Source organism: Canis aureus, chromosome 21 (assembly GCF_053574225.1).
Source record: "Canis aureus isolate CA01 chromosome 21, VMU_Caureus_v.1.0, whole genome shotgun sequence".
In the NCBI taxonomy this organism is placed as follows: Eukaryota; Metazoa; Chordata; class Mammalia; order Carnivora; family Canidae; genus Canis; species Canis aureus.
In genome coordinates, this window is record NC_135631.1 from 16538122 (window position 1) to 16554973 (window position 16852).

At 35.1% G+C, this 16852-nt stretch overlaps 2 protein-coding genes and 1 pseudogene across 2 annotated transcripts; all 3 read left to right on the forward strand.

Annotated features, from left to right (window-relative positions):
- The first annotated feature begins 3052 nt into the window (after positions 1-3052).
- On the forward strand, positions 3053-4000 carry LOC144293174 (olfactory receptor 8U9-like). The gene has a single exon (XM_077864295.1). It carries the CDS (start codon positions 3053-3055, stop codon positions 3998-4000), a length of 948 nt encoding a protein of 315 aa, XP_077720421.1.
- Positions 4001-9811: 5811 nt separating this feature from the next.
- LOC144293348 (olfactory receptor 8U9) lies at positions 9812-11517 on the forward strand. The gene is made up of 2 exons (XM_077864436.1): positions 9812-9818; positions 10556-11517. The coding sequence occupies exons 1-2, from the start codon at positions 9812-9814 to the stop codon at positions 11515-11517; spliced, it is 969 nt and encodes a 322-aa protein (XP_077720562.1).
- A 4302-nt stretch (positions 11518-15819) lies between these two features.
- LOC144293175 (olfactory receptor 5AL1-like) lies at positions 15820-16777 on the forward strand (annotated as a pseudogene).
- Positions 16778-16852: the final 75 nt, after the last annotated feature.

The following is a 16852-nucleotide window of genomic DNA, read 5'->3' on the forward strand; positions in this document are numbered from 1 at the left end:
TGTCTCTGCCTCTCTTTCTGTCTGTCATGAATAAATAAATTAAAAATAAATAAAATAAATAAAATAAAAGATTCAGAGATGAGACTGTAAAAAGTTGCATATAGTTTTAAATATAATTATCCACATTTTGTTTTTAATACAAAGTAAAATGATTTGTATGTACAAATGTCAGAGTTTTTATTTTGGAAGTGGAGCGAAAGCAATTGAGAAAAAAAAGAGACCAAAAAAAGGAAATTTGGATAAAGCTTTTCTATCTTTCCAGTCTGTTCTACTTCCTATTCTTTGGCTGCTCTGTCTTCAGACAGCAGTGCCTAGAAATCAACGGTTTTCAACATACATTATTGAAAGAGAGAATGAGTGAATTAATACAGGCTTATAAGGTAGTGGCAGTGAACATATTCAAGAGAAGGAGAAAAAGAGAGTACAGTCTTACTTATAGATCAGAGTAGGAGATGTTGCTTAGGTCTGTAGGTAAGTTGCTTATCTACTGAGGTTGGTGAAAATGGTGATGGTGTTTGTTATGTCAGAATGCAACTTTTTTGAAACTGTGTTGTAACTAGGACTAGATTGTGATTTAATTTTTAGAATCTTAACCAGGAATATTTTGACTAATTAGAACAGATTCTTGTAGAACAGAAAAGAGTGTGAAAGACGAGTGAATGCTGGGTAATGAGAGTATTATTCTAGATTTATTTATATACTCCATGCCATCATGTAACTAATATTTATTTCTGTGGTTTGTGGGACAAAAAGTTTGAGTCTGAAAACATGTAGTCTAAAGAAGGGTCTTGGTCTGAGCAGATCAATAAATAAAAAGTTTATTTTATTTGTTTTTCCTTTCTCCTTTTTTTAAAAACAAATTTGCTTCAAATTAGCTTTCATTTTTTTTTTAAGATTTTATTTATTTACTCATGAGAATACAGAGAGAGAGAGAGAGAGAGAGAGAGAGAGAAACAGGCGGAGAGACAAAGGCAGAGGGAGAAGCAGGCTCCATGCAGGCAGCCTGACGTGGGACTCGATCCTCTGTCTCCAGGATCACACCCGGGGCTGTAGGCGGCGCTAAACCGCTGAGCCACCGGGGCTGCCCGATTTTCATTTTAATATGCGAATTAGATATTTGGAATGAATGAATTGCTAAGTTTTTATCTCAATTTCCATGTTGCTATAATTATATATTAAAACTCCATCCACATTAAAGTTTCAGAAGGGAAGATACAACTTATTTAGGATAAAATTAAAGTAAATAAATATTCCTTGAAAGTTATTGCTTAACACACAATGTTTCCCAATAAACATACTGACTAAACCAAACAAAAAAATAACTAAAATGTGGTTTTGGGTCTATTGAAGAATAGTTATGAGAGCTATGAAACAGCTATTTGTAAATTCTGAAGAAAATTTGAAGAAACATGAGATTTTATTTTATTTGCATATTTATTCCCATTGTAATTTCTGGAGTTATCAAAAAAAAATTTGTTTTCATTTCTCAGGATTAAGGGTGGGAAAGAAAGACAGAGAGATTAAAAAAGGGATAGATAAAATGAAGAGAGATGACTTTTGACATTAATAGTAAGAATATGGTTCTATAATTTTTATGCTTTCTTAAAATAAATTTCAATAAATTTTATTTAGGTACTCAATAATTCAATTACTAAAGTCAATCGCTAGTGCCAAGAACTATTTGTTGTATTCCTCTGATTTAGATAATGTCATTATCTGCCTTTTATAGACCACTAAAGATTAAATATCTAGTGATTAAAAATTAGCAGAATTATATGGATATATACATAGAGAGATCTAAATTGGTTAGCTCCATGGGCAAGACACATAACACTTTCTATTTCAAAGTAATAAATCATATTAATTATAAGTCCTTCAAAAAAAGAAAAAAGAAATTCAGGTAAAATGAATAAGAAAAATAAATAGAGATCTATCTTAAAGCAAGAAAATGAAAATTAATACATAAAACATAATTCAACTCTATATTTCCTTAATAAAAGGTAAACCAGTTAAATATAATTGATCTATAAAGAGACTTAAATTTCCAAAACTCTTGGAAAGCAAGTATCAATTTATAATATATTATAATTTATAATATATAACTTATTATATAATACCATGTAATATGTAATATATTACATGCATTATATTATGTCAATATAGATTATATTAAATATATTTTATAATATATTATAAAATTTATGAGGGTCCATTCTCTTTGGTCATGCTACAGAGATAAAGATGTTTATCTTTATGCAATGATAGCAAGCAAAATTTAAAATAATAATGAGATAAGGACTCCTGAGTCAAAATAATATGGGTATGAAACCCAACTAACTACTCAGACCATCTGTCTGCTTTTGTTTCAGGTGTTAACTGTTTTAATTTCCTCTTCCTCATCTATAAGGTGGGCATAATAAGATGGTTTTTACAATAAAGGTTTAGTGAGATCAAATGAGGCCAATAAACACCTCATTATACCTTTCATACTTACCCATTTTTAGTATATAAATCATAAACATAACTATGAAGATTATTCTGCAACCTAGAAGGGACTTTTAGTGATAAATTATTAAAGTAAAATAGAAAATACAACGTTTTTGCCAGGATTGGGACAATGCAGATTTATGTCTGCACAGATATAATGACAGATCTGTCAGGGTGATGTCACTGCAGAAGATTTATCTTCCCTTATGTTACTAATGTTAAGTTTTTTCCAGAAAAACAATAGCTTAAACATTTTAATAAGTCACATTATAGTTTTAAATAGCTTAATCCACAAGACCTTTGAACAGAAACCAAGTCCATGTGGACTGTTCCACTGACTCATCTTTAAATATACAATGGATTTGAGAGAAGAGAAATAGGGTGTTTCCACATACAACTCTTCCTGTTCTCCATCTCATCCCCAGAAACTCAAAATGCTAACAACCTTTATATTAGCAACAAAACCTCTTTACAAGATATTAAAGTATAAAAATACTACTTATAGGAATGACAACTTGAATTTAACTCTTTTCTCTACTTCCCTGAGCAGATGCCTTTAAGAGATATGGCTCAGATAAATTGTACCCACGTACAGGAGTTTATTCTCATGGGCCTCACAGATCGAAAGGAGTTGAAGATGCCCTTCTTTGTGGTTTTCTTGTCTATCTACTTCTTGACAGTAGTAGGCAATCTAGGTTTGATCCTAGTCATTAGAACAGATTCAAGACTTACTAACACACCGATGTACTTCTTTCTTAGCAACCTAGCTTTTGTTGATTTCTGTTATGCTTCTGTCATTACACCCAAAATGCTTGGCAATTTCTTGTACAAACAAAATGTTATCTCCTTCAATGCATGTGCTGCTCAATTAGGCTGTTTCCTCACTTTCATGGTATCTGAGTGCTTGCTACTGGCATCCATGGCCTATGACCGATATGTGGCCATTTGTAACCCTCTCCTCTACATGGTTGTAATGTCCCCAGGAATCCGCATTCAGCTTGTAGCTGTTCCCTACAGCTATAGCTTTCTTATGGCACTATTCCATACCATCCTCACTTTTCGCCTCTCCTATTGTCATTCCAATATCATCAATCATTTCTATTGTGATGACATGCCTCTCCTTAGGCTAACCTGTTCAGACACTCACTCCAAACAGCTGTGGATCTTGGCCTGTGCTGGGATCACATTCATTTCCTCTGTTCTGATTGTCTTCGTCTCCTATATGTACATTATTTCTGCCATCCTGAGGATGCGCTCAGCTGAGGGCAGGCGCAAGGCTTTCTCCACATGTGGCTCTCACATGCTGGCAGTCACCATCTTCTATGGGACCCTCATCTTTATGTACTTACAGCCGAGCTCAAACCATTCCCTAGACACAGACAAAATGGCCTCAGTCTTCTACACAGTGATCATTCCCATGTTGAACCCCTTGATCTACAGCCTCAGGAATAAAGATGTAAAAAATGCCCTGAAAAAAGCCATCCTCAATAGAAACCAAGCTTTGTGTTTATGAAATTCTGAAAACATGAGTTGAATAAATAAAACTAGAATTTCCTTCATGATCTGATTGTTTTCTTTTTTAAAAAAGCTTGTAGAGTGCCTTGATTTTAGTTGGTGGCCAATAAACATTTGTTCACTGTAAAATAAAATCATACTCTGAATTCTTTGTAAACAAGTGTGACTTAAAATTAAAATTTATATGTAGAAAGTACCAGAGGAATTTATATCATGTTATTTCTCAAATGAAACTATATATATATATATGTACCACTGTAAGCCAGTGATATCAACTGGGATTGATTTTCATTTGGTAATGTATGGAAGTATCATTGATTTTGACCATGACAAGGTGGCATAAAGGAAGACCATTTGTGCCTAGAAGCTCAAGGCTAGGGATGCTGCTACATCACCTACAATGCACTGGAGGGTATGAGTGGGAAATATCAGTGAGGGAGACAGAACATGGGAGACTCCAACTCTGGGAAACGAACAAGGGGTAGTGGAAAGGGAGGTGGGCAGGAGGATAGGGTGACTGGGTGCCGGGCCTAATTTAAGATGGTATTGTAATGTTTATACACTACATCATCTGTATAATTTGGCAGAAAACAATGTATCTTTGATAATAAATGTATCTTGAGACATTAAAACTGTTTGATATTTGTCACTCTTTCTCAGCATGCAGAGTCTTTCTTGAGTGTTTTGTTTCCAGTACTTCTTATCACAAAATAGGCTCAGATGTTTAAAACAAAACTTTGGAAAAATAAAAGTCTGAACAATTTTTAGGATGTTTAGTAAGGTCTAGTTATATTTTATTCCTAGCCACAAATCAGGGATCTTTTTTCCCCTAGAAAAAGGAAGACAAATGATAGATGTCAATGAACCTGACTCCTCATAGTACCACAAGTAGAATTACTTTTGGAAATCCGTTGTTTCCCTCTCATTGATAAAATGATGGGATTGTGCTATGTATATGGCTTTAATTTGTTTTCCTTTACAGAGTTATTTAGCTAACAAATGAATTCTTAATATTAATAATAATTACAGCAATAATATTTATAGCTACTCTGGTTGAATAGGATAGTAGGCATGAAGATTGGCCCTACTGTTCTTCTTCTTCTTCTTTTTTTTAAAAGATTTTATTTATTCATGACAGACACAGAGAGAGAGAGGCAGAGACATAGGCAGAGGGAGAAGCAGGCTTCATGCAGGGAGCCTGACATGGGACTCAATCCCAGGGTCCAGGATCAGGACCTGGGCTGAAGGAGGTACTAAACAGCTGAGCCACTGGGGCTGCCACCTATTGTTGTTGTTGTTGTTGTTGTTGTTGTTGTTGTTGTTGTTCTTCTTCTTCTTCTTCTTCTTCTTCTTCTAATTTCTTTTTATTGGAGTTCAATTTGCCAACATATAGCATAACACCAGTGCTCATCCCATCAAGTGCCCCCCTCAGTGCCCGTCACCCCTATTGTTCTTCTTAACACAGTTTCCGGACATCTTCCTTCAGGTGACTCAACAACACTTGAGTCATCTCTTCAGAATCAGAGTACTATTTAAAGCACTGCCTGAAAGCTCTGGGTCTAAATATAGTCTATAGTCCCCTGGAGCCCATAATCCTCTGATTTTCACTTTCTCACAGGCATCTCAAAAGTTCAACTTTGCCAATAGAAGTCTCTCTAACCAGTGCTGCACCTAACCCCTGTCTGCAGCTCCTCCAGTCCTTGCAACAACCATGTCCACTTGTATCTCCAATTGTAAACAGTTTTATTAGCTGCAGTAGCACTCATGAGGATCTACAATTCACCAAGCGTGAATTCAGTGTGGTTACATCATACATTTACAAGTTAGCAGAAAATGCACTATCTTGGGAAAAGAGTAATAATTCCCAAATCTCTTCCACCCCCAACCAAAGAAACCTTTTGTAATGAGGAAAATTATTTTGTTTCCACAAAGATGCTACTTTTGTCACCTCAAGCTTCCATTAGAAAGTTGATAAACTGGATGGCTTACTCATCAGAAATCTATTTTTTCATAGTTCTAGAAACTGTAAACTCTACGATCAATCTTCTGATTAGTTTGGTTCCTGGTGGGAACTTTCTTTCAGGCTTGTAGGTGGCCATTATCTCACTGGTTGTTCACATAACCCCCCCTTTTTTGCACATGTAGGGGGATGAGGAAGTACTCTGGTGTCTCTTCGTACAAGGGCAAAAATTTCATCGTGAAGACCCCACACTCATGATCTTATCTAACCCTAATTACCTTCTAAAGGCCCCATCTCCAAGTACTCTCACATTGGGGGTTATGGCTTCAGTGTAGGAATGGAGGGTGGAGGGCAATACAATTTAGTCCACAGCAGATACATCTTTCCCCCAATGAATATTAAAAACCATATTCTCCTGCACACACTTGCTACGGTCTTGGATGGACTAATTAAACAATGTAGAAGAGTGCTCTTTAGATCAAATCATCAAGAAAACGAAGTAATAACTGATAGACACAAGCTGAAAGAAGAAAGAAATGCTTTGTGAGCATTTCAAAGAGTAAGCCAAAGGAAGAGTATCATGTGTTACAATATTCAGGAATAAATTTTTGAGATAATTAGCTATTCAGTGCTTTGAAAGATAAGTTGTAAGAAGGGTCACAGGATAAATCTTACCTTCCTTTCAAAAATAAGTTCAAACCTTTTCACTAAGCAACAGCAACAACATAAGCACTTAACACAGCTATAAATAGATAAAAGCATTTCAAAAATTAGAGAATTTTAGGGAAATAATTTCACACTGAAGAAAGAGCTATAAACCATAAAACTAGAGAATCTTGTTTATTCATCTCCATCCTTGGGATTCCTAAGGGGTGTGGACTGTGATTTTTCTGATAATCTACTTGCATCATACTCCTAATGTAAGATCCCTTGGGATAGAGTCATTGATAAAACCCTGCAGTCTGTTGCTGCCCAAACTCACCTGGAGAAGAAATAGGAACACTCTCTACCCAGGTAGTTTTGAAGATTATCTTTAAAATTGAGATCAAAACTAGTATTTTTAAAATGATCTAGAATAGAATGAACTGAATTTCAGAATAAAATATTTTAGGTGGTATTTTCTGAAATAAAGGTAAAGACTCTTCTAATTTTATTTCAGTTATGTACATGTACCATTATATAAAATGTATTTCTTATTAATTTGAAATTTAAAAAGATGAGATCTCCAAAATAATGTCTATTAGAACATTTGGAAAAATTAGGCACTTAATGGACTAACTTATATCAAAAATGCCTTTTCCTTTTTTGTGAAAGCTACTCATTTTACCCATAATAAGAGGTGAGCACATTAAAATCAAGTTATCAATATCTCTTTAATATATTTGATATAAGTAAATAGCATAAAATTATAAGAAAGGGAAATAAATATTGAAATATTATTAGGAAAACTCACATTTGATACCCACTACCAAGCATTGAGACAGGACTATTTTAGAAAGTGAATGAAGTCTCAATCTATTAAGAAAAGATATCGAAAGATGAATGGATAAAGAAGATGTGGTCTATGTATACAATGGAATATTACTCAGCCATTAAAAACGATGAATACCCACCATTTGCTTCGACGTGGATGGAACTGGAGGGTATTATGCTGAGTGAAATAAGCCAATCGGAGAAGAACAAACATTATATGGTCTCATTCATTTGGGGAATATAAATAATAGTGAAAGGGAATAGAGGGGAAGGGAGAAGAATGGGTAGGAAATATCAGAAAGTGAGACAGAACATGAAGACTCCTAACTCTGGGAAACGAACTAGGGGTGGTGGAAGGGGAGGAGGGCGGGGGGTGGGGGTGAATGGGTGACGGGCACTGGGGGGGGGCACTTGATGGGATGAGCCCTGGGTGTTATGCTATATGTTGGAAAATTGAACTCCAATAAAAAAAAATTATAAAAAAAAAAGAATAAAAGATATATAGATGGGCAGCCCCGGTTGGTGCAGCGGTTTAGCACTGCCTGCAGCCTGGGGTGTGATCCTGGAGACTCGGGATCGAGTCCCACATCGGGCTCCCTGCATGGAGCCTGCTTCTCCCTCTGCCTGTGTCTCTGCCTCTCTAAATAAATAAATATATATATATATATATATTTTTTTTTTTTAAAAAAAGAAAAGATAAATAGAAAAAAATAGAAAAGATATATCAAAACAGACAGCTGCCAGAAATGGGAGATAATATGCAAATAAGTTATATATAAAATGTTTCTGGAGCACAAAAAAGAAAACTGGTGGGTCACACAGCATGGAAATTAGAAATCAGAGAAGTCTTTACAGGAGAAGTGGGATTTGGATAGACCTTGAAGGATAAATAGGAATTTTCCTTCCAGCTCTCCATCCAGCATTCACCTAGTAGATACGAGCACGTATGAAAAAGGACATATGGAAGTAAGGAAGACTATAAGGGGATGTTGTTACCTGAAAACTGAAACCCAATCATTCTGATTAGATTACATGTGCTTCCTGTAACAGAGAGAAGACATATGAGTGGAATTTGAATATAATATAACATGGGTTACATGGTAACAGATCATATATAATATGCCTTCAAAGATATTTGCATAGATATGTATACCCTCCTTTCAAGATAAGATTAAATGCATACTGAAGTTCTTATAGCTGCCAAACAGTGAAGCCTTCCTCAGCATCTTGGAATTAGAAAACATTTCTTTTTTTTTTAGAAAACATTTCTAATCAAATAGTTGCTTAATTACTTCAGAATGGAATTTAAGTATTTGTAGGATCACTAGTTAAACTTTTAAAAGCTTTAATGATCTACTCATCCCAAGTAATGGCAGTTGGCAGCTATGATCAATATCATCAAAGAGATTATCTTCATCCCCATATCAAGTGGTAACATTCACACACACAATTTTAAAATGTACTTTTGATTTCCGTATTTAGCTTTATGAGGAATATTTACCTTCCCTTGATGTATTCTTTCATCTGTTTCCTGACATAGCAAAATATATTAATTAAGCTATATATCTCGCTTTTGTTAATTATTCTTTGCTAAGACTATATTTGAGGATCTAAAATTTTAAGACACTCTTTTCCATCTTTAATTTGAAAGACATATTGCATGTAAAATTTTATGGCTGTCTCCATCTAACAGTTAACGATTTTCTGTTTTTCTTGTTCAATAACCTCTGAGTTTGAAGACCTGAAGGTAGTGCACCCTGACCCACAAGCACTGTCTACCCTGTTGCCAATGAATTTTCAAAGTGATTACACTGCTTCTCTGTACATCTACCTTTTATGTATCAGAGGAAGAATTTTTAACATATTTTCTATTTTAAAATCTATTTGTGGGGCCTCTGGGTGGCTCAGCGGTTGAGCATCTGCCTTTGGCTCAGGTGGTGATCCCAGAACCTGGGATCAAGTCCCACATTGGGCTCCCTGCAAGAAGCCTGTTTCTTCCACCGCCTATGTCTCTGCCCCTCTCTTTCTGTGCCTCTCATGAATAAATAAATAAATCTTTAAAAATAAAATAAAATAATAAAATAAAATCCATTTGTATCTGCCCTGGCCTGGGGATAAATACTTTCCTTTTAATATTCACAGTCCTTTTACACATAAAATAGCATCATTTATAGATTAGAAACAGAGGAACAAACTGAATTTTTGCCATCCTAAAGTTTATGTGATTAGAGAGTGAAAAAGCCAAATTCTATTTTTTTTAAAGATCTATTTATCTGAGAGAGGCTAGGGGGTGGATAGAAGGAGAGAGAATCCTGAAGTTGACTCCCCCACTGAGCACAGAGCCCCATGCTGGCTAGATTGCAAGACCCCGCAATCATGACCTGTGCAGAAATCAAGAGTCAGCCACTTCACCAACTGAATCACCCAGGCACCCTAACAAAGCCAAATTCTAATACAGGTCCTCCAATTTTAAGAGTTTCTTCTATTATTCTTCTTGACTTAAATCTCAACAAAATACCATCTTTCAATAGTTATCTGTCATTAGAAGAGCAACTGTTCATTATAAAAATGCTAAATGAGCTAGAAGCTCCAGGGCATCTTCTTTCTTTCTCAGAGATGTAATAAATTGGATGAGCCCCAATGGAAATTTTACACTTACTCCTTCAGAAGATTACCCACGTTTTGAATTTCATGGAACAAGCCAAGAAAGTTTGAGCGCTTTGAAAAGGGACACAATTGCTAGTACACTGCATTGCCATGATTGAAACTTTAGTCTCATATTTTTGTAACATTGTGATGTAATGATTTATAAGAAGTATTTATTTTTCAGATAGATTTGGTCTTTGTTCACAGTTCTGAAAAGGCTTCAGAGAGGTGAAGGTTGAATAGGTGTCTTGTTATATTAAAGGCATAATTTTTGGACTCCATCCTAGAGTGGGGGCCTGGGCTTTGAACCAGCCAATGACCGATGACTTAAACCAGTCAGGACTATGTAATGAAGTCTCCATAAAGGAGACTGGGTTCTGAGAGTTTGGGTGGGGGAGGAGAGGGAGCTATACATTACATTTGATTTAATTAAGCTAGACCTAATTCTCCTCTCTTCATCCAGATACGCCAAAGACATGGCCCAGAGAAACTGCACCCAAGTGACAGAATTTATTCTCGTGGGCCTCACAGATCGTCAGGAGTTGAAGATGCCCCTCTTTGTGGTTTTCTTATCTATCTACCTCTTCACAGTAGTAGGTAACCTGGGTTTGATCCTAGTCATTAGAACAGACTCAAGACTCAACACACCAATGTACTTCTTTCTCAGCAACCTAGCTTTTGTCGATTTCTGTTATGCTTCTGTCATTACACCCAAAATGCTTGGCAATTTCTTGTACAAACAAAATGTTATCTCCTTCAATGCATGTGCTGCTCAATTAGGCTGTTTCCTGGCCTTCATGACTGCTGAGTGCTTGCTACTGGCATCCATGGCCTATGACCGATATGTGGCCATTTGTAACCCTCTCCTCTACATGGTTGTAATGTCCCCAGGAATCTGCATTCAGCTTGTAGCTGTTCCCTACAGCTATAGCTTCCTGGTTGCACTATTTCATACCATCCTCACTTTTCGCCTCTCCTATTGTCATTCCAATATCATCAATCATTTCTATTGTGATGACATGCCTCTCCTTAGGCTAACCTGTTCAGACACTCACTCCAAACAGCTGTGGATCTTTGCCTGTGCTGGGATCATGTTCATTTCTTCCCTTTTGATTGTCTTCGTCTCCTATACATACATTATTTCTGCCATCCTGAGGATGCGCTCAGCCGAGGGCAGGCGCAAGGCTTTCTCCACATGTGGCTCTCACATGCTGGCAGTCACCATCTTCTATGGGACCCTCATCTTTATGTACTTACAGCCGAGCTCAAACCATTCCCTAGACACAGACAAAATGGCCTCAGTCTTCTACACAGTGATCATTCCCATGTTGAACCCTCTTATCTACAGCCTCAGGAATAAGGAGGTGAAAGATGCCTTGAAGAAAGTTATCATCAGTAGAAACCAGGCTTTTATGTTCATGAAATTAAAGAAGTGACTTGAATAAATATAAACAGACTTTTCTTTACAGTCTGGTTTTTCCTCTTAAAAAACTATCAGATGCCTATTTTTAATATGTGATTTCTGTTATATTTGTTCACTGCATACAATTTATTTTTGATCCATAGGAAATTACTGAGTTTCCCAATTCTCAAATAAAAAACAATTGCATAAAAAGCCATTAATTTGGTACATAACTAGTTATAGTCAGAACATGGACAAAAATTCAGACTCTGCCTCTCCAAATTTCCAGTTCAGAATTCTCTAGCTATATTAACAATATGCCGTCTGAAAAGCAAAGATGCATAGTGTAAATACTCTTTTCCTGATATGCTAATTTCTTGGGAAAATATGACAATATAAAACTGTTCCATATTGTAATTTAACAAACCACCTTTATTAAAAAGAATAGTGCTACATCCTAACTTTACTCTGTGACTGACTTAACACAACTTTCTACTGACCTGGAAGTCTGGCTTGGTCCCAAAAGGCTAAGTAAACTGCTTTTTGTAAGCCTATGAGATCTCATATAGTTTTTCCAATTAATTAAAATAAAAAAAAAAATAAAGTAATTTAGGGTTAGTATCCCAAGGGGATCATCCATTCCAAATTAACTCAAAACAATGGAAACATCATAGAACATTTTGCCAGTAGTAAGGATCATAAGTTATACTAGGCAAAACTTGGGTAAGTCAATCCTTATTAATCAAGGTATAGCTTAAACACAACGAACCCATTGCACAATGTAGCTTATGTATAGGCTTTCACTAGTTTCTCAATTAAATGAGGACAATGATACTCATTTTGGAGCCTTCTTCAAGATGAAACAACATGAGAAGGGTCAGAGGAAATGATGGATACCCATATATCAGGTTCCTTCCTTCAATTAGCCTAAAGACCTGAGTTCTAATCCCAGATGTTCTGATGAACTTGAGGAGCAACTTATAAATAAAGATTACTATACACAATTGATAACTCTGATGCAAAAAAATATACATACATGTATATTTATAGATTGTATGATCCCTATATGAAGATATTATATGAAATATAATATAGTGATATATAATATAGGTATATATAGATATGTAGATACGTATGCATATGTTTCAAATAAATGCAAAATCTTCTTACAATTTTAAATTACATGGAAAATGGTTATGAATTTGCAACTCATGCATATTATTAAATTTGTTTTTCAATCTAGGGGTCCCATAAATGCTTAATGACCAAAGACTAAGATGCTATTAATAGCCAGAGAGAGAAGATCATATTTAAACTTGCTTCAGGTCAGGGTTCTCTTTATCTTACTGTACGTTTTGATAGATCATAGAGACTCAGGGCTGGCTACTCTGATTTATGATTCTCAAAAGTATCTTTCCATTAAACACATTTACCTACTATTTGAACATTTCAGGCCTGTTTTCTGACAAAACTCCTTCAGCAGATCATGAGTCTAGAAGCTATATACCAAAAGCTTATCATCAACGTCCTTGAATTCACCATTTCCTGTTTGGGCAGGCTGGTGCATTCACTGTGCCACAGCTGTCCCATTAAAAAGCATGGATTCCTTGGAGTCTAAAAGCCTGAGTATAAAATCTGGGTCCAACTTTGACTGAATCAAAGATCCTAGACAATTTATTCCACTTACAAATTATTCCTCAGTTTCTTCAGCAGTAAGAAGGTAAAAACAATATCATCTGATGAATCTATGGTCATAGGATTTAAAATGGCAATGGATTAAAAAACACATTTCAGAGTAAAAGACTTTTTAAATTGACAATTTGTGGGATGCCTGTGTGACTCAGCAATTGTCTGCCTGCAGCTCAGGGTGTAATCCTGGAATCCCCGGATGGAGTCCCACATCTGGCTCCCTGCATGTAGCCTGCTTTTCCCTCTGCCTATGTCATGAATAAATAAATAAAATCTTTAAATAAATAAATTGACATTTTTAGATATCTTACTCTTAATTTTAAATGCTGAACATTTAGGAAATTACTCAAAGTAAGATTTAAGAACTTCAGATTAGAACTGAAGATTTGCTACATAATTTTAATATAAGAGAAAAAAGTTGTCATGATTTTTGCTTCAGACTTGGTGATTTTTAAAATTGGTTTTGTCCTCTTTGAGAATCGTTTTTAATTTGTTAACAAATTAGTCCACTTTTGTCACATATCACAATGAACTATTGCCCCCCAAAAATGTGGAATCATGAAGTCATTTTTAGTGGTAAATGATTAGGAACACTTCAAACACCATATGGGCACCAGATAAGCACAAAATATAGGAATAACCAATATGAAAAATTAATTTGTCAGTATTCATAGATGTGGATGCATGGTAACATGAAAATGTACATGTGAAATTGCAATGGAGGTTTTGAAGCTGAGTAGAATGCAAAAGTATAGAGGATGATTTCAATGAGTAGGAAGGGAGGAAGGGCCATAATAGCACCTCATAGGTGTAACTTATAGGTCATAATATGATGTCCATATACAGAAATCATTTAACAATATATAATCTGTTTAGCATGCTGCTCTTTTCAATATGATATACTGGGAAGATTTTAGAATATTAATAACTGTAAACATATTTAAGCTTTTGATCAGCTACTTAATATTGTACTGAGATGTACAATAGCTGAATAACTATCAGAATATTTTTAGACAATGTTCATTTTTTTGGTAAGTAAAAATGAAACCACTCATATACTTGCCTACTTTTTTGCCTCGCATTAAAATCATTGTATCAATGGCAGGACTAACTTAAACAATTTTGATGCTTACTATTACATCGGCTTCCAGGAAGATGAAGACACATCTCACCTCCGTTGGATGTGTAAGGTTATATTTGTTTTCCTACACCTTTACCAATTGTGGGCATTATCATTCTTTTAATTTGATCAATCTAATGAACAACTTATTGTTAGCTGATCCTTTCTATTTTATAAAATGAACTTTTTCTCTTTGAAATTAATCAGTATATTGGGGAGAGATATTTATAATTATAAATACAAATATATTGTGAAGAGAGACTTATCATTGATTTTAAGTTTTCTCTAGCATATGGTATAATGTAATATTTCATATTATTTTGCTTATAATACTAAGCTACTTTGTGTAACTACTATCAGTGCTTCTCCTAATAGCTTGAAAAAGGTATAGTCTGTGTTTATTCCCAACTCCATGTTCATGGCTTCAAGTTTGTAGCTTGAAATCAGTGGTGGTGGGAATATTTACACCATAGAAATCAGAAAATCAATAGATGCTATAAATAAGCATTTTCTTTGAAAGCGGTTAATAAAGTTCACAGTATATTAACTGTGTCTGTTCTGTCACAGATTCTCACTTTATTTTACATTCTGTAGTTTATAATATAGTTTACTATTTGTAAACATAAATAAATCTCCATTATACTATAAGAAATGTCTAGGCTGTTCTTGCAAGTTTATTTAGTATAGATTTACCCAGCATGCATTATATATCTGAATAAACTTATACATTTTTCTTCTTTCCTAAATACCATTCCACTAAGAAATAATATGAAACTATAAGTTCATGCAGCTTAAACATAAACAACAGGAACATATAGGGTCAACATTTTGCTAAGTTAAATATTAAATTAAACCCTACGTTTTAAATTTATTATCTTAAATGGAATCCTAAAAATTTTATTTTCACATTTCTTTGAAGTTACATTTTTACCATAACATCATTTTCATTATATTGACTTGTGACAGAAGAGTTTTCCACAATTGTAACAAATCTAATATTTTTCCACTGAATGTATTGGTGCAGATATAATATCATATACTTTATAAATAATATTTAACACTTCCTTTATTGCATTGACTAGCCCACTAAGAGTAATATTTAGTGAGACTCATGGTTGTTTTAATTCTCAGTTGAGTTGAAATGTTCAGTATTTAATCTTAATATATTACTCTGAAATGTGCTCCCATTTCTTTTATCACTGAAATATTTTTCTGCTAATACGTAATACTAGGTTTTTTCATTGTATATAGGAGATTCCACATTTTAATTCAAGACATTCTGTCTTCTTCATCAATCCACCAGACCACTGAGCATGTTGGAATTTCTTCCTGGAGCAATTCCCTTAAAACAAAAGCAGGCAGTATTGAAACCTGAGAATGGCTCACAGGACCAGTGAGGATTATCTTTTCAATAAGGTCACCATAAAATAAGTGTGAGTTAAATTCTTAATCCAAGAAGTAGAAGATTATCCAGCATAGCATAGATATTCTAGAGAAAACAATATGAAATGCTTCTACATATCTTCCATGGCCGAAGGCAATAATTCAGAAATAACTGAGTTCAACCTCTTGGGACTCACACAACATAGCTTCAAGCCCTTCTTTTCAGTGTCTATTGATCTACTTAATTAGTGTCACAGGCAATCTTGGGTTAATTATGCTAATTCATATCAATTCTCAGCTATGTATTTTTTCCTCAGCATCCTACTTTTTTTCCTGGATTTTTGCTAGACCTCTTCTATTTCCCCTAACACCCTGGTGAACCGTCTCCAAGAAATTAAGAGATATCCTTACCTGCTTGTGCCACTCACTTGTGTTACTTTATCATGTTTGTGGTTTGTGAAGTGTATTTGCTCTCCATCATGGCATATGATAGGTATGTCGCCATTTGCAACCCTTCACCACTATCATTAACAGAAGGGTCTGTATTCAAATGGTGGTTAGTTCATATTTGTATGGCTTTTCTGTGGGTTTCCTACAGGCAGTCCTTACATTCCACTTATCTTTCTGTAATTCAAATATAATAAATCACTTCTACTGTGATGATGTTCCCCTGGTTGGTCCGGGGTGCTGTAAAACCCATTACAAAGATACCAAAGAACTAGTATTGTTCACACTTACTGTTTAAATACCCTTTGTTCTCTTATTATTATCTTCATCTCTTACATATTCATTCTATTTGCCATTCTGAGGATTAATTCATCTGATGGTAGGCAAAAAGCATTTTCCACTTGTGCCTCCCCTCTGACTTCCTTCACTATATTTTATAGCACAATCATCTTCATGTATATGCAGCCAAAAACAAGCCATTCTCTAGATACTGACAAGATAGCTTCTGTTTTCTAATATTGTGGTAATCCCCATGCTAAATCCTTTAATGTACAGCCTGAGGAACCAGGAAGTAAAAAATGTTTTGAAAATCATTATGGAAGGGGCGCCTCGGTGGTTCAGTCAGTTAAGCATCTGCCTTTGGCTCTGGTTGTAATCCTAGGGTCCTGGGATGGAGCTCCACATCAGGCTTCCTGCTCAGAGGGGAACCTGCCTCTCCCTCTTCTTTTGT